The sequence below is a fragment of the Camelus ferus genome, chromosome 9 (assembly GCF_009834535.1).
Source record: "Camelus ferus isolate YT-003-E chromosome 9, BCGSAC_Cfer_1.0, whole genome shotgun sequence".
Classification (NCBI taxonomy): Eukaryota; Metazoa; Chordata; class Mammalia; order Artiodactyla; family Camelidae; genus Camelus; species Camelus ferus.
The window spans coordinates 45715208-45733004 of NC_045704.1; the positions used below are offsets into that span (position 1 = coordinate 45715208).

General features: G+C 44.3%; 1 protein-coding gene across 2 annotated transcripts in view; it reads left to right on the plus strand.

Moving 5' to 3' along the window:
- The window catches only part of WWP2 (WW domain containing E3 ubiquitin protein ligase 2), a 118231-nt gene that overhangs the window by 34313 nt on the left and 66121 nt on the right, over positions 1–17797 (plus strand). For both annotated transcript variants that reach the window (XM_032486650.1, XM_006180567.3), the window contains exons 5-6: positions 14261–14398; positions 16168–16264. In XM_032486650.1, coding sequence (XP_032342541.1) covers positions 14261–14398; positions 16168–16264 — 235 coding nt within the window. The remainder of the gene's footprint in view (positions 1–14260; positions 14399–16167; positions 16265–17797) is intronic.

Here is a 17797-nt window from a genome sequence, read left to right on the forward strand (position 1 = left end):
ATGCATTTATTTGAAAGTAAACACAGCGCTGTTTTTCCAGTTTTTCAACTGAGAGATAAATCAAACTACTGATCCTTGGAACTTGAGTCAGAGGAAGAAAAGAGAAAATTAAAAAAAAAAAACTGCTCCTCAGTTAAAAACAATTTTAAATTCAAGCTTGAAAAATTATTCACTGTTTCTTCAGCTGAATAGGAGGCAGGCACGAGACAGACGTGAGAGGAAGTGTGTGACAGTTGTAAGCTGGCAGGGGGCTGTTGTTTAGGGCACAGCTAGAGCCTCCAGTGCCGTGATCAGCCTGATGGTAGAAATGGCCAAACCAGTCCTGCGTAGCCAACTAGTTACTTTTATGAACCTAGTAAACCCCTAAGACCTCGTTATTTCAGTCTCATGGAATGCTCACAGAAAAGTTCTCATAAATTTTTGTCTTGCTCCCCAAATTGAAATATTATAGTTTGTATCTTTTGCACCCACCCTGACTCCAAACCACAGTCTGTGGATGCACAAGTCCCTTTTTTATAAAGTAGCATAGTATTTGCATGTAACCTATGCACACCCTCCCATATGCTTTACATCATGTCTAGATTATTTATAATACTTACTAAATGTAAATGCTTTATAAATAGTTGCTGGAGCACAGCAAATTCTAGTTTTGGTTTTGGTTTTGGGAGCTTTCTGGAATTTTTTTTCCCCGAATATTTTCGATCCACACTTGGTTGAATCTGTGGATGTGGAACCTGTAGATACAGGGTTGGGGAGAGGGTGCTGATTGTATTAATATCTTTTCTCCTTTTAAAAGCAACATATACTCCTAAAACTGAAAATGTTATTTATTTTTCTGATTATTATTATTTCATAATTATTGAAAAAAAAGACCAAAAAACCCCATTGTGAGTGCTTAGTATGTACCAGGCATTGTTCTGAATTCTTGATATATATATATAAAATTTTTTTTCTTCCCATATAGTCATCCAGCATATCTATGAGGTAGATTGTATTGCCATCCCCTTTCATGAGGAAATAGGCAGATGTTATGTAACTTGCCCAGGCCACATAGTAGGTGGTGGCAGAATTCGGATTTAACCCAGGCCTTTTGGTCTTGAAGCCTTTGCCTGAAACCTCTGTACATACTTTCTTCCAAAGACCCTCCAGGTTAAAATCCCTGGAAATTCTTTTATTCAGAGCTAATCCTGTTAACATTTTGTTATATATCTACTCAGCTTTTTGGGGCATGGCAATCATATATATGTATATGAATGTATAACTTTTTCCCCAAACTTGGAACTCACTATACGTATGGCTTTATAACTTTTTTTCCACCTCAGTGAAACTAGATCCATTTAATGACTCCAATAGTGTTGTGGTTTTTTTTTTTTTTTTTTTTTTTTTTTTTTTGTATGACTGCACTACGGTGTAACCAAATCTTGTATTATTGGCTATTTCTACTTCTTTACTGCTATAAGCAAGACTTTTTGGTGAATTCTTGTAAGGGTATCTTTGTTCTCCTGCCTTTCTTTTTCTTAGGGTAGTAAATTCCTGGGCATACATGGCTGGGTCAAAAGGCAGGCGTGTTTTAAGTTTTTTGATGCCCATGGCCTGCATCTGCTGCAAAAACTGGACCCGTTTGTACACCCACTGTGTGCACACGTGTGCCTGTGCCCCTTACCCTGGATCGACTTCGCTGGGCATTGCCAGTCTGTTTGGCTGCGCAAGCGATTTCTCTTTGTTATTTTAATTTGCCTCTCTTTTCTTTCCTCCTCTCCCTTTTCTTCTCGAGAGAACTCACAGGTAGCTTTTTTCCCTCACTTCCCTGCTGCAAGTGCTGTATGAGGTCTCCAGTCATCTCCGTGTGGCTCAGTTCAGTGGTCAGTGCTCATCCCCAGCTCACTTGCCTTGCAGACTGGGTACAAGGACTCCATCCCTCCTCCTTGAGGCATTTTTCTCACTTGGTTTTCTGGGCACCATGCCTGACTGGTGTTCTGTCTGTGTATCTTTCTGGTCACTCTTTTCCAGTCTCCTTTGTTGGTTTCCTCCTCACCAGTCCAGGAACTCTGGGGTATCCCAAGTAGGTTTAGTCCTGCAGCCACCTCTTGTTAATTGACACCTCTTCCTTACATGATCTCATTCAGCCTCATGGTTTTAAATGTGGTCCACACACCTGTGATTCACACCCTGAGCCTTTCCCCGGGCAACCTGATATATTTCCAGATGTCTGATTATCATCCTCGAATTAACATGTCAAAAGCTGAGCTACCTGCTTTCCCATGGCTTCCCCCATCTCAGGTGTTGCTTGGACTAAAAATCTTGCTGTTCTTCTTGATGCCACTTTCTGTCACAATCCACATCCGGTCCATCAGCGTGTCCCACCCACATCCCCTTCAAGATACATTCGAGGATCTGACCATTTCTCAGTGTGACAGCTGCTGTCACCTGTGTCCACCTCACCACCACTTCCCGACTTAGGAGGCAAAGGCCTCCTAACTGGTCTCCCTGCCTCATTTTCCTTTGTCTCCCTATAGCTTATGTTTGAACCCAGCAGCCAGAATGATCCAACCCATAGGTCAAACCTCCAGCAGTTGCCCATTGCACTGAGAGTAAAAACTGAAGTCCTTCCCTGACAGCCTTCCAGACTGTTACCTCTGTTACCTCATCTTAGCCATTTGCCCTCACCACACCTGCTTCTGGTCCAGAGGCTCCTTGCTATTCCTCCAACCCACCGCAGCTCTTGCCTCAGGGCCTTTGCACCAGCCTTACCCTCTTTCTGAAATGCTCTTCCTCCTGGGTCCTCCTGGCTCACTTCCTCACCCCCTTCCAGTCCACTCAGATGTCACCTCAGTGAGGCCTTCCCTGATCAATTCAATGATTTTAAAGCTTTTTACCAAGTTGTGCAACATCGCCTTGAACTTTCCCACCACCTCAGTAAGATTCCCTCCTGCTCATTTACCATTAATTCCCATTCCCACCCTGAGCCCCTGGCATCCTTTAATCTGCTCTCTATCTCTGCAGACTGGCCTTTTCTAGACCTTTTCTACCAGTGGAATCATACACGTGGCCTTGACCAAACTATCTTAATTACGATTCTTCCCTACCCACCACCCCCTATTTCCTTTCCCTGCTTTATTTTATCTTTAGCAGTATCCCCATATAATACATCTATTTTGACTGTTTCTCTCACTTACTGTCCTCTGCAACTGGAATGTAAGCTCCACTGGGGCAGGTGTTTGATTTTTGTTAACTCTTTTGCATCCTCTCCCCTCTGTGCCTAGAACACAAAGAAGATACTAATAATATAATATATAATACTGTATAATCTTAGCAAACTATATATTATATTTGTATTTAATTAGATTAGGGAGGATGGACATCTTTTTGTGTGACCTAGGTTTTGGTGGCCAGTGTCATGGCCCATCTCTGAGGCAGAAGTAGGACCAGGGTAGTGCCGGGTGCCCTCTCTGGGGAGGCATCAGGCTGAATCCATCCCCAGCCTCCAAATGCAAGCCTCTGTGTCATTTTGCCTCCATCCGGTTGCAGTTACATCAGTGACTTCTGTTCTCTTGGTTGGCACCAGATGCCAGGCATTGGGATTCAAAACCATCTTAACTAGTCTCTGAAAAGCGCTCTGTGTGTTGCTTTCCATCATCCTGTACCTCAGGCAGATATGACCAAGCCAGAACCTCAAGGAATTCCCGAAGAAGCCAAAAGCCACCCACTCCCCCCGACCCGATGCCCCCAGCTTCTCCAAGTCACAGCCAGACCCAGCCCGCTGCTTCGGTGTCCGCGGAGGGCTGTTGGGAAAGAAAAGGTCCTTTTAGCTGAGAGTCTGAAAAGTAAACATACAGCTCCTGCAATGAATGTTAAAACAGACCTGCTCTCTGTGTCGCTGGCTGAGAGGCTGCCTTGTGAAACCTCACTTGAAGAAAGAAGAAAAGCTTTGTGTCAGGAAAGCCTTCCCTTATACGTGGCTGCCTCCCTGTAGCCTCAGCCGTGTTCTGTCAACGTACCGGCCTTGGAGGTTGGCCCGCCTCATGGGAATCTGTGTTTGAGCAGTGATTCCACCCCTCAAAGAATGAATGCCGGCCGAGGCTGTCCCCCTTTTTCTTTTTCTAGAGGTATATTGAGACCTTTTGCATTTGAATCCATAAGTAGATGGTCAAGACAGTTTTCCCCTCTTTTCATTTTTTTCTTCTAAGACATATGAATTTGTAAGTGTTGAATCAGGATTTTGTGCGAGAGGAAGTTTCCTTCTCTGTAGGGCATTTTCTTAGGATTATGAGATGTGCCTGGGTTGGGATGGGGGGGTGGTGTAGTTTATTTGCAGCATTCACACAGTGAATCCCTTTGAGCGGGATGCTTGAGATACAGCAGGAAACAGGGCATACCATCCTGGATTTTAGGATCTGGGGAGGAAAGTGGACCAGCTGTTCCAGCTGTGACGGAGAGGGTGGAGGAAAGTACAGGGTGCTCTGGGACTGTATCACGGAGGACTTAACCTTGCCTGAGGTTGGGGGGTGTGATGGAAGGCTTCCCTGAGGAAGTGACACCAGGACTCCAGAAGGAGGAGAAGCGATTGTCCAGGCCAACAGGAGAAAAGCACTCCAGGCCGAAGGAACAACCTTCATTTCATTTGTAAACACTTATGCATACATATGTAACTGTGTAACTGATATGGGAAATTGAGAGAAAAGTATATTCACTGCAGATAATGGAAATTTAAAAAGTAAAATTTTTATTTCATAATTTGACTCTTCAAACACAACTTAGTATTCTTCTCTGGTTCATTTATTTCTTTGCCCTTCTACATACTTATTTTTACAAGGTTGTAATAATAGAATGCTTTCTATTAATTTCATGTTCTTTTTTTTAACTTAACATTGTAGTGTAAATGATTTTCCATGTTCTTGTACACTTTTCATGGTCATTAATCCGAATCTTAATTGTAGCGTAATATTTCACTCATCTGAAACTGTAATTTTTAAAAAGCCATTTTTTAAAAGCAGGAAATTTTTTTTTTATTGTGAAATGATTACCACAGTAAGTTTAGTTAACCTTCATCATCTTAGGTAGATACAAAAATAAAAAGGAAAAATGGATTTTTTTCCTTGTGGTGAGAACTTTTAGGATTTACTTTCTTAGTACGTACAGCAGTATTTAGTCACCACATTGTACATACATTACATCCCTAGTCCTTATTTATCTTATAACTGGAAGTTTGTACTTCCTATCTTCATCCAGTTCCTTCACTCTCCTGATATTTTAAAAGAAGAATCTTAACTGTAAAAGTTTTTTTTCTAGCTGGGCTCCTGCATTTTGCTATTGAAAGATCATTGAAAAGGAGGTTTTGTTCATTGAAAGCCTGCCTCTGCCGTGTTTATAAACATGGCTTTGATTCTGTGCAGTGGGGAAGGTGGTGTGGGTGAGCCGTTAGGATGGACCTAGTCTAGGAATCCTCGGAATTGCTGGGTGATGAGGATTCCCCCTGCCTTGGGGAGGAGGAGGAGTCCTAATGACAAGGCAGCAGTAACTAATGTGAACCGACAGTTTATTCTAAAGACGTAACTTTCCCAGATCCGTATTTATTTCGCCTAAGTCACTTTAAAAAATTAAAAATAAGCTATAGCTTGACAAACAATGAGATTTACCAAGACAGATGAGGCCTTTTTTTTTTGTTTCCTGTGTTAAAGGGACCCTTGGTTGATTCAAGAGGGACTCTGTTTATAATATACTTTGTTAGATAGATGACTGTGATGAACAGCCAGTTCTGAAGTGTGTATGCATGTGCACTTTTTGTTTTTGTAAGTAAAGAAAAAGCGTGCGTAGCTGCAGGGGCTTTGGCCATAGAACGCTGGGACCCTGATGCAACAGAAACAAGGGCAATCATGACTGATGATTCTGTCTTGTACCGGAATGAGGATGCACGTGCCTAACCTCTCCTCCCTTGTTCCTGTGGAAGGAGGGGAGCTGTCCCTCTTCCTCCCATTGGAAGGGCAGACTCTCCGTCCATGCTTTGGAGCCCACCCTTTCCTGCCTACTCAGGAATCTTTTCTGACTTCCACCTCTCTGACCGTTCTTCTCTGTCGTCTTTGTGAGGTCATCTTCATTTGTTGGACTATTAACTGAGTTTCCTGCCGTTCCCTCCTCTTATTCTGTGATCGTCTGTACCTCCCCTTACTGCATGACCATCCTGTGCAGGGAATCCATAGATTTGCATCTTCGGCCTAGACCTCTCCTCTGAGCTCCACACCCACTGCATGACTACTGTCTTGCTGTTTCCTTCTGGATATGCCAGAAGCACCTCAAAATCAGCTTGTCCAAATCTGAACTTATCACCTCTTCCCCAGATCTGGTCCTCTTCCAGTGTTCTGTATTTCAATGCATAGATCCTCCATTTGTCTAGTTAAGTAAGTTAGAAACCTAGGAATTGTCTTTGGTCCCTCTACCTCTTTTTGCTAATCTGTTTTCAGATTCTCTTGGTTTTTACCTTTGCAAGTCTGCCCACTTCTTACAGCCCCACCTCTAGTGTCCTGGCCCTTGCCTCTGGCCTCTTGTCTGTTCTGCTTGTATCTAATCTTACTTCTCTCCAGTCTCTTTTCCACGCTATGGAATGTTTTTGGAAATCACGATGCTGATATTGTCACATCTTGATTAAAAGCCCTTAAGTATCAGGCTGCTGCTCTTAGGATAGAGAAGAACTCTGACATGGTGAGTCCACAAGCCACTGCAGTGTCTGCTCACCACCTAGCTCTCCTACCCCAGTTGGCTCACATTCCAGTCCAGCCCCACTCATCTGTGTTCAGTTTCCTGAATGCAGCCAGTCCATTGTGCCACGGGGCCTTTGCACATGGTATTTCCTTTGCCCGGAAGGGTCTTCCTCCCCAGCCTGCTTCACCGCCTAACCTGCTAGCTCTCTACCAGAAACTTCAGATCACAGTTGAGTTGTCAATTCCTCAGGAAACTTTTCCTGATGCCCTGACCAGGCCAGATACCCAGCACTCATGGGACCATAAGTTCTCTTGTATGAAATCTGTTTCACAGGTGCAACTTTACATTTTTTTAGTTACTTCTGTTTCTCCCACTGACTTATGAGGTTCCTAAAAGCAGTGACTGTATCTGTTTTCATTCTTCATTATAACAGATCTTCTAGCCCGGTGTCAGGCAGAGGGTGGATGCCCAGAAAATGCTTCTTGAATGAATGAACAAGGCAAAAAGGAGAAAAATAAAAGTTTACAAACTGGCTTTGAAAAATGAAGCCATTTTCATTTTTAGAGGAGTTAATGTAACCCTCAGTAGATCAAGACTTTAATTTAGAGATGATGAAGGATGAACTTGCAGCAGCAGCAGCCTACCAAAGGTAGAGTCTTCCTTACACCCTGTGTTCTGGGAAGACAGTGCCAAGGTGGGGGTGAAGTGGACTGAGGGGAAGTGGAATGAAGCAGAGCCAACATTGGTACCCCGGTGGGAATTCCAGTGTTTACAACCTGCCGCTAGCTTGGGAGAAAAGACTTTCTCTTGTTAGGCTCTGGCTAAGGTTGGAAGCCAAAGAGACGTTGTAACAGTAAATCCTGGAAGCCTCTGGCTTCCTTTACTGCGAAGGGGACGTGAAAGAGGGTTCTCTTTAAACCTGGGGTAGCCTCCAGTCTGTGTGTGTCTGTTACGGGGAACTGGGTCTGGAAAGGAGGCTGTTTTCTCTCTGCCCTTCTGGAATTTCCTCCAGCTCCGTCCCTCTGTGCACCAGTGTTTCACAGCTCCGTGTAGAATGGACGCTGACCTGTTAATGAAAGCCCTGCTTATTTTCACTTTCTTTTGATGGGCCTATGGGACTGAGGGCAGAAGGAGGCAGGAAGAAGGTTTGTTTGTTCCACTGAACAGCTCTGTTAAGGCCAAATCAATCACATCTTCATCAAGCTTCTGAGACTCTTGGCCCGAGAATACTTGGTCTTTCTTCAAAGTATCCCACTTTTGTGTCCTGTTTTATTTTTCTCAAATTTTCAGGTAAATTCTTATATTTATATTCTGAGTTAGGAAAAAAAAGGAAAAAAAAAAGATTTTTCCTCTTAAAAGATATAAGCCTGTACACACATACATTTTGGTGAGGGACAGTGATGGTGGAAGATTCTAGAGCAGAAAGTTTTTTCATACACTGCAGTAAAACTGTCCAGGCAGGACTTCTGGATTTCATAACTGAATTGCATTCTAGGGGCACAGTTTGGCAGTGTTGGTTTATGTAGGTTTTTTATTCTGTTGGAATAAGGAAAGCAGCTTCCATACCCTATTTATCTATACTTATTAGTACCATATGCAAAAAACATATTAAAAAATCCAAGTCAGGAAAAGGAAAAAGTAACTCTTAGAAAAATATTACTCATCCCTGTTGCACGTAACAGCTCTTCCCAATAGGAAATTATTAACCTGAAGCCGCTTGCAAATCTGAGACTTTGAAAATAAGAGTAGGAGCTACTCCCTCAGCAGTTTGACTGTTTATTTTCTACCTTTTTGTATTTCAAACTGTATGTGTGAATGTTGAATTCATGTAAGTTTTTTAGTTTTCAGTCACTGTTTGTACCTTAGGTTTGGTGGCTTGAAAAATAAAGTGGTAGAAGTTGCCAAGAGTACATTGGAAGAGTAGCCTGTGAGCCCCCGTGTGCCCGTCGCCCAGCTGCACAGATATGGATTGCAGTTCCTACCCCCCCTCCCCACTAGGCTGTTTTTATTTAAGTCCCAGACATGTTTCATTTACAAATATTTCAGTATGTATCCCTAAAAGATAAGGACTCTGAACAGCCATAACTATAAAACCAATTTCATACCCAAGAAACTTAATGGTAATCATTTAGTATCATCAGATGTTCAGTGAGATTCTACATTTCCTCAGTTGTCTTAGAAATATTTTTCCCCCACCATGGGTTTGTTTGAATCAGGATCCAAACAAGATTGATATGTCTCTTAAGTCTCTTTTAATCAGTATGTTTCTCCATCCTCCTTTTCCCCCTTGCAATTCATTGTTGAAGAAACTGGACGGTTTGTCCTGTAGTTTCCCACATGTTGGGTTTTGCTGTTTGTATCCCTGAACTGTGGTTCAGCATGTTCCTCTGTCCCTCTCTGTTTCCTGTAAACTCATCCCTATCGAACTCAGGATCTAGAGGCTTGATCTGATCTGGGTTCTTATTTCTCTCCTTTTGATGAGGTGGTGTGTGCTTCCATCAGGAAGCACCTGCTCTCCGCTTGTCTCTCCTTGTGTGCTAGCTTTTAAAGGGATCTCTTGGCACAGCCCTTGAGGATTTTTCAAATTCTTTGCCTCTAGCTTCTAATAGCCAGCCCTGCCGCTGTCTGTCAACTTCCATTAAGTTGCATCACCAGTTACCAGGTCTTGGTCACCAGTGGGTACTTAGAACAGAACAGGAGTACGTTTGCTGATTGCTGAAGTTAGCATGAGCTCAGGGGCTTGGCTTTCTTGAAGGAACTAAGGTCTCTTGCCAGCGGAATAGTTTCATTATATATGTTCCGTTTGGTCGTAATTGACTCTGACTTCCTCTAGCCATGCTCTCACTTGGTGCTCTTTTGCAGCCCCTGCCTAAGACTTGCCCAAAGCTTTGATTCCAAGAGCCTGGGGGGGCCTGTGGGGCCTGGCGATGTGCTCGGTGGGGAGCCATGGGTCTTTCCTAACAGGGGCTGGAAAGAAGGAGGAAAAGGCAGTCTCCCATAGGCACCCTGTTCCCAGACACTGCTGTCGCCTTGGTCTGAGCCCCCAGCTGCTCCTGCCTGGAGTATTGCAGTAACCTCCTCCCAGGTCTTGTCTGCTTCAGCTCTTGCTCCTCCTGCAGCCATAGTGGTTGTGCTACAACAGAAGTCACAGCCCTTCCTTGCTCACAACCCTCTAATGGCTCCCGATCTCATGCAGAATAAACGCCGGAGACCTTGCAGGGGCTCCAAGGTCTTCCTTGTGAATCTGATTTCTGACTGCCCTCGTCTCCTGCTCCCCTCTTTCTTCATCCCCTCTGACCACACCAGCCTCCCTGCTGTGCCTCAGACCTGCCCAGCATGCCCCCATCTGTGTTTCCTTCTCTCTCTGCCTGGAATATTCTTCCTCCAGATACTTATGTGGCTCCCCTGCCTCATCCTTCTTTTAAGTCTTTGCTCAGTTGTCACCTTCCCAGTGAGACACTCTCAGCGCACCAAACCCTCCTCCAAACTCTTGCATTTTCCTTCCCTTTCCCTCCTTTCATTTATTTTTCATGCATTTACCACCTTCTAACAGATTATGCAATTTAGTTTTTAAAAAAAGCCATATTGCTTATTGTCTGTTTGCCCCAGCTAGAATAGAAACACCCAGGAGCACAGCCTTTTGTCTGTTCTGAGCCTGTTGGATCTCAGTGACGGGAAGAGTGGGCGCTCACTGCACACATGGGAACTGCACACTCACAGGCAGAGCAGGGCCAGGAGAGGTCGAGGGCTCGTTGGTGAGTCTCTTATGCTAAATCCGATTCTCCTTCTGGAACTCGCCTTACTACACCCATGTTTTCATCAGTTTTGTGACTTTTGAGCAGTACCTCAAAAGGCAGCGCGAAGACCTGGTGCAAGAGAAAGGCCCTTTGTGGAGTTGACAGTGTGGCCGCAGTAAAACCTGAGGGCCCCACGGCGAGGTGGCTAATGCTGCTATTTATAGCTCGGATTCCAGTATATGTTTTCCAGTCACACTTACTCCTTTCAGCCTCCCCTGTATGCTCAAGCTTGTCACTCAGTTAGCTCATGGTTTCTTTAGTCCTATTATGCATTGTAGGGCTCCCCTGGCTCAGGTTTTTTTTTTTTTTTTTAAAGAGAATAATAGAGTGTTCTGTTCTCAGAGGTTTAATTTTTTAATAGCCTTGCCAATTAAAAAAAAAAACCTTTTCCCAAACTTTTTATCATGAAATTTCCAACCTACAATGTAATTGAAAGAGTAACACAATGAATGCCCAAATGCCCTCCACCGAGAACCAACACTTGCTAAGATTTTGCTCCATTTGTTTGACCCTAGATGTGTCAGCCTGGGGGTGTGTGCATGTGCATTGTTTTCCCTGAACCATTTGAAGGTAGACATCATGACACTTCAGCCTATTCTGCAAAACCATTTGAGAATAAGTGTAGATGTTATCATCATCTACTCTTGAATCTCTGAAGAGTAAGAACATTCCTAAATAAAGCCACAGTACCATTATCAAACCTAAGAAAGTCAGCAGTAATTTCAGACATTATTCAATATCCAGTCTGGATGCAAATTTCTCCAGTTGTCTAAATATATTTTCAAACCAAGGTTTAATTAAAATTCACACAAGAGATTTGGTAGTTGTGTTCCTTTAAAGGAGTCTTCTTCTTGCCTGTGCTTAATGACACTGACTTTTTGAGGAGTCCAGGATAGTCACTGTATAGATGCCCCATATTCTGGGTTAGTCTGATTGTTTCCTCATGAATTTGTTCCTCTGTCCTCTTATTTCATGTAAACTGGGAAGGAAGTTTAGAGGCTAGATTGGACTCAGGTTAAATGCTTTTGCAAGAGGACTTTAAAAGCGATGTTGTGTACTTCATACTGTATCATGTCAGGAAGCATGCGGGTGTCAGGTTGTCTTGCTGTTAGTGATGTTCATTTCAATCACTTGGGTATGATGGGGATGGACTGAGGTCTCTCTGAAATTTCCTTTTGGTAAGTAGAACAGTAGAGGGTTATGTTCTCAGAAGCTTAGTTTAAAGAAAAAAAAGACCTCCCCCTTTACTGGCTCTTTTTGAACTCCCAAAGAGTTGCAAGGTAACTTCTGAATCTACGCATATATAATGACTGCTGGACACAATGACCAGAAAACCAGACAGAAGAGCTAAGCTGGAACCTTGAGATGAGACCATGAAGAGAAAAATGTAGGCTCTGCCCAGGCTTTGTCAGAGGACCATGGTAGGGTGACTGTCAGGAGTTTGAAATGAGCAGCAAGAGGCCTTGGGCTCTTCCTTCTTCCTATTGAATATTATCATCCCTCCAGGAAGGAGGGGAAAAGTGTACACTCCACTTGTAAAGTGATGGCCTTTGAGATTTCAAGAAGGGAACCAAGGAGCCCTTTGAGAATGCTCATCTCAGCACATTTCTGACAGTGGTGGACAGGGCATCTTTAAGAAGTATCCTAGAAACAAGACTAGAAGATTGTTCATCCTTGCAGTACAAATGTGGCTGACCTTGGAAGAGTTTGGCTGACCTTGGAGTTTGTTGCCAAAACGTGAAAAAGGTTAAGAGAAGAAAAGTCAAGAGAAGAGCAAGAATACAATGAATGGGTTAGACTGAGAGAAGTTGGGACTCTTCAGCTGAAAAACAGGAGAGTCAACAGGGAAATAATAAAAATGGCATCTTATCAGGAACTTACCAGGTGCTGTTTAATTCTTTACATATGTTTTCTGAAAAATGTGTTCTTGCTGCCTCTGTTTTGCATGCAGAGAGACCAATGTTCATGTTAAGTAATTTGTGTAATACTGCATAGCTACTAGGTAGTAGAACTGAGATATGAATCCAGTCTGCCTGACTGGTACTTGCCCTCGGTCTCTGTGCTCTCCTGCCAGCTAGGGACTTAGGGCCTGGATCTCAGCATGATAGTTGACTTTAAAAAACCCCAACACATTTATTATCTCAAAGTTTCAGTGGATCAGGATTTGGGAGCAGCTTAGCTGGGCATTCTGGCCTGGGATCTCTCATGAGTTTGCAGTTGGTATATTGGCTGGGCTGTAATCATCTGAAAGCTGGACTGGGGCTGGAGGAGCCACTTCCAAGGGGGCTCATTTGCATGGCTGACAAGTGCTGCTGCTGGTTGAAGGGCCTCAGTTCTTTCCCCCTTGGACTTTTTAAGGAACTAGTTTTCAGATTACAAGTGTTAATTTATAGAAATATTTGGAACTCACCAACCCACTTAGGGAAACTGACTGAAAACAGACTCGAAAGGATTTGGGGTGATCCATTTCAGGGAAGAAAGATTGAGGGAAGGGAGAGATGCTTTGAGAGCTTGAATACCTAAGGATAACTGGTTTCTGCCTTATCATGGTAGATCATCGAATTGATGGAGACTTATTTTTCTGCTAAGTTCTTAAAGGGCTGTGTCTGTTTCTTAGATGCAGGGCAGTTTTTTTTTTTTGGTAGGGGGAGATTGTCTCTAGGAAATGCTCATGGAGATAGTTATTTATACTTGTTCTAGAAAACAAGTTTATAATAATACAGTAGCAACTAAGAGATAGAATGAAGTGGTGGTTTGATGGGTAGTGTGGGTGGGGAGGGAGGTTGGAATATGTGGCACTTTCCTGGTCTGGCTTTGTAAGATGTGGGGAGGCATGGAAGGACTGCATACCCTTTGGAAGTCCTCATAAATGCTGCTGTTTCTTGGTAATTATCAAACAGCCCTGAAGCCGAGGCTATTGCTCCTGGGCAGTAACTGGATGGAAGCCGTTCAGTGTGGCCAGGCTTGGCAGTGGGGTGGGTGGGGGGTAGGGTGTGTGTGCTGCGGTTTCCAGACCGCCCAGGGATTGGTGCTTCTGCCTCGTGTCAGTTTGTTCTTGTTTGCCCACAGGGCTGGATTTGCTTAGTGCTCCAGAGGCTGGGTGACTCTGAGCTGTCTTCTCACCCCAGTCATAGAGCCACGTGTCGACTAGTCTCGCCTTACGGGACTCACCCGGGTCCCTGTCACTGTGGGGCTGACTTGCCCATATTGAATTTTTGTTCTTTAAATTTTTTTTTTGCCTTATTTCAAAGTGAAACATTTTCAGGATTGAAAATTAGCCAAACAAACAACTTTTTAACACAAATAAGTCCCTACAATCCTTTATCTAGAGATGACTCCTGATGGCTTCTCCTGGGGCTCTCCTGACCTGTTTCAGTCCTTTTGGCCACCGTTCTTTGTATGGGGAGGGGGGATGGCTGCTTGTGACTTCCTTCTTCCTCTGTATGCCATCCACATCCTTTACTATTCTCTTATGATCCTGCAGGTATAAGCAAACAAATAAGTAATTTAGAAATTACTTTGCTAACCTAATGATGTAAAACGTTTAGGAAAAAACGAGTACAGCCTTTCCCACCAGACTAATACAATGATGACAGTCAGGCATATTCCTTCCCATTCTTTCTTCCATGCCATAAGACAAGTTTGAAGATGCAGAGAAATGTTGCCAGGGAAGCCAGAGTAGCTGAAGTAGGGGCTTATAACTCACAGAATCTTAACTCGGGGTACATCTGCTTTTGTCCACTCATGTTGCTTTTTGTGTCCAACAGTGGAGAACACGCAGCTGACCCTGAACCTGCAGACTGAAAACAAAGGCGGTGTTGTCTCGGGTGGTGAGCTGACAATTTTCCTGGACGGGCCCACTGTTGATCTGGGAAGCGTGCCTAATGGCAGTGCCGTGACGGACGGTGAGTGCCGCCCTGCTCCCCGGGGCTGTGCCGGGACGGGGTGCGGTGGGGCAGGAGGGCCGGAAGAGGTGCCCAGAGCTTGGTTCTATCCCTGGGTTTGGGGACTGCTCAGCCAGCCCTGACTCTTCTTAGCATTGTGGATCAAAATCATGGCATGATTTTTCAAGGACTATTTCCTGATAAAGGACCAAAATAAATGTCAAGTCTTTGTAAGCAAGTTGTTTGGTTTGAGAGCAGGGAAAAACATCTTTTCATCCCACACGGGCTTTGGAAAATAAAACATCTTTATTAAATGTTACTTGGGCCCGTTTTTCTTCCAGTTAAACTTCCTGGGGATCTCATCTTTTATGAGCCAGTTTTGGTCGGGAAAGAGGAGCCATATGTCTCAGAGATTCACATTAGCAAATTATAGGCAAGAAGCGGGGATATTGGAGAGTGTCTCCTGCTCTGTCCTGAATGTGGGCAGTTTGTTTCTTTTGATCTAGTCTGAAATTAGTCACCTTTGGATCTAGCAGGAAATTACTTCATGAAGGCTGAGATCTGAAATGGGTTGGCTTTCTCCATAATTTTTCTCATTAAATGTGATGTAACTGTGGCACTTTCCAGGCCCCTAACAGGCTTTCTCTAGCTTCAGGGGTGAGATTTGAATTCTGTTTCAAGGGCATTTGGGTAAGATCTCAGTGATTGGCTGGGCCTTGACTGCTAAGACTCCTTATTCAACCAGGCTGTGTGGTGCTCGCGGTACTTTTGCTGTATCTAGAAAAACACGTGCCATTGACTCATTCAACACATAGATCCATAGTTGAGCACTTGGCTTGTACTAGGTCTTGGACCAGGTGCTAGCCAGATGGCAGGGACAAAATTCACATGGTCTTTACTTATCTACTTGGTGGGGGCAGGGGATGTTAAGCATCAAATGAGGAAACTCATATGTAATTATATAATTGTAATTGTGACACAAGCTATAAAGGAAGAGTGCTGTGCTTTAGGGGATCTCATGTAAATTGGGGGCTGGGGAAGGTTTCTCTGAGGAAGCTGAGACCCGCTGGAGTATGAGGCGTTTAGACAGGCCAAGGAAGGGATGTGGGATAAAGGGGTGGCTGAGTAAGAGGTGGAGGGATCTCAGGTGCAGAAGCTCTCAGGTGGGAGGGAGCATGGCCCGTGGTGGGTACAGAGGCAGCCAGGGTGGCTGGATCATGGGGAGCAAGACAGGGAGTGGTAGGAGGTGAGGCCACAGAAGCAGGTCGGCTGAGACCTGCAGCCTTGAAGACCTTAGTAAGGATTTTGAACCTCATCCAAAGGAGCAGAAAGCTGTTGAAGAGTTTTTGATCAGGAGAATATCATGATTTGATCTGGATCAAAACTGATCTGGCTTTTTAAAAGCTCCCTGCTTGTGATGTCGAGAGACGCCCCAGTTCCTTGCCCCCATTGCATGGCCAGCATCCGTCCTCTGTCTTCTGTGGTGTGGCCGAAGTTCATTTAACATATAAGACAGCGTGCTCGTAAGTGCCTTTGACGTTCTTGAAGGTCTTGGAGAAGAAAAATTATTTCCCAGGTTTGAGCCCCTCTGTTTTGTGGCCTCAATCAGATCTCACCCGGCCGCCCCTGTCCTTCTCCTGCTGGTGGCTGCAGCTTGCTGGACGGACCGCATCCCACCGGGGTGGGACGCTCTAAAACAGAAGTTAGCCCCGTGCCTGTACCCACATCTCACACAGAGGTTTGAGCGTGTCAATGTTTCTGTCTTTTCCCATGATGGGTCCCCTTTCCAGGTTCACAGCCACCTTCAAGAGAGTCCAGCGGGACAGCTGTCGCTCCAGAGACCCGGCACCAGCCCCCCAGCACAAACTGCTTTGGTGGGAGATCCCGGTAAGACCCCCATCCGCCGCCCCACCGCTGGCCTTGTGGATGAGAGGAGCTGGGAAGTCACTTAGAGCTCTTGAAAACACGTTGGGAAGTAGTGAGGAACAATTTATGTTAGAAACTGTTGGAGATTTCCAGAGAGCTTATAACTAACTTATAAGACTTATAAGTGTGTTAAGAGGGCCTGGGGGGAATACAAAACTCAGGATTCTCAGAAGGGTCGTGGATTCCTTGACAAGATAGGGACTGGCCAAATTGGGTATTTGGATAAGAGGAACTGTTGAACAGAGCTTGACTGCTTTTTTTTTAATACATCCGATACAGCGGCCACAGCTATCCTTCTAGGATGCACACAGAAACACCTAGAGCAGTGGTTCTTTGCATGTGAAGTTTCCTGTCTGTGCATTCCTGTTTGTGGGGATTGATTCATGATTCCCTTGGGAGTGTTGGTGAAGACCTTCTGCACTCAGAGTCTGAGCTACGTTATACTTGTTACTCATCACAAATGACGTAATTTTATTTACTGACATTCCCATCTTATACTTGTGTTGTGTTAAAGGTACAAACCATTTCCACAGCAGTTGAATTCCCAGGCAGGGGAATAGTTTTAAGTGCATTAGAGAGATAATGAGGAGGTTGGGAACCCATTTTCTTGCTTATTACAATGTACAAAATCCCCAGACATTTTAAGGGAATATTAAGGAAAAGAATCATATGGAATATAGTTTGTAAACCATTATTTGCACAGAGTAGGCGAATAACTGGTAAAAGTCTTCCCAGACAAATCCCAGGGACTAGGGGTGTAATGCTTTAAGAAACAGAGTATATTTTAGCCATTACCCACAGCAGCTGGAAAGGTCCCTCTGAGGACAGTCGTCTGCCTCTCTGGATTTGGTTGTTTTGAGGGTTTGTGGGGTTTTGGTGCCTGACAGGTGTCAGGAACAAGAGAGGGTTGAATATTTTGTTCAGTTGTCTGTAGCATCATTAGAAGCAGAGGTACCATTTCCTTGTCGTCTTTTCTCCAAGCCTCTGCAAATGTCTTATCTCATACCCTGAAGACTGGTCACTCTTCTCTGTGACTCACAAGATGACCTCTAAGTTGGGATAAATAGTTGAGGCTTACCAGTTAAGGACCGACAGTATAATTGGCAAATCTTGTATCACGAGAGGCATGATTGGAACCCAGAACTAGAGAAAACAGAATCTATTCAGGGGCGAGTAGATGGTGGAGAAGAACACCTCAGCCATTCACTCTTTGAGAATAATGCCTTCTTAGCTCTGGCATTAATACCCGCCATCTTGGTCCTTTAGCTGGTTGGAAAGTTGGTGTCTGACAACTGATGTCAATTAATTTGGTGTAAAAGGCAGAGTTCAGCTCTTGACAGGTTTGGACTTCAGTTTTTGACCTGTTTGTTGCTCTCTGAAGTTCTCTAGTTGATAGACCTCGAAAGTCACATATCTGGATACCCCTTCTCTGGTGTTGTTTGTGTTGGGGATTGTTGACTGTTACAGCAGCAACCAGGCTTCAGCAGAAAATGG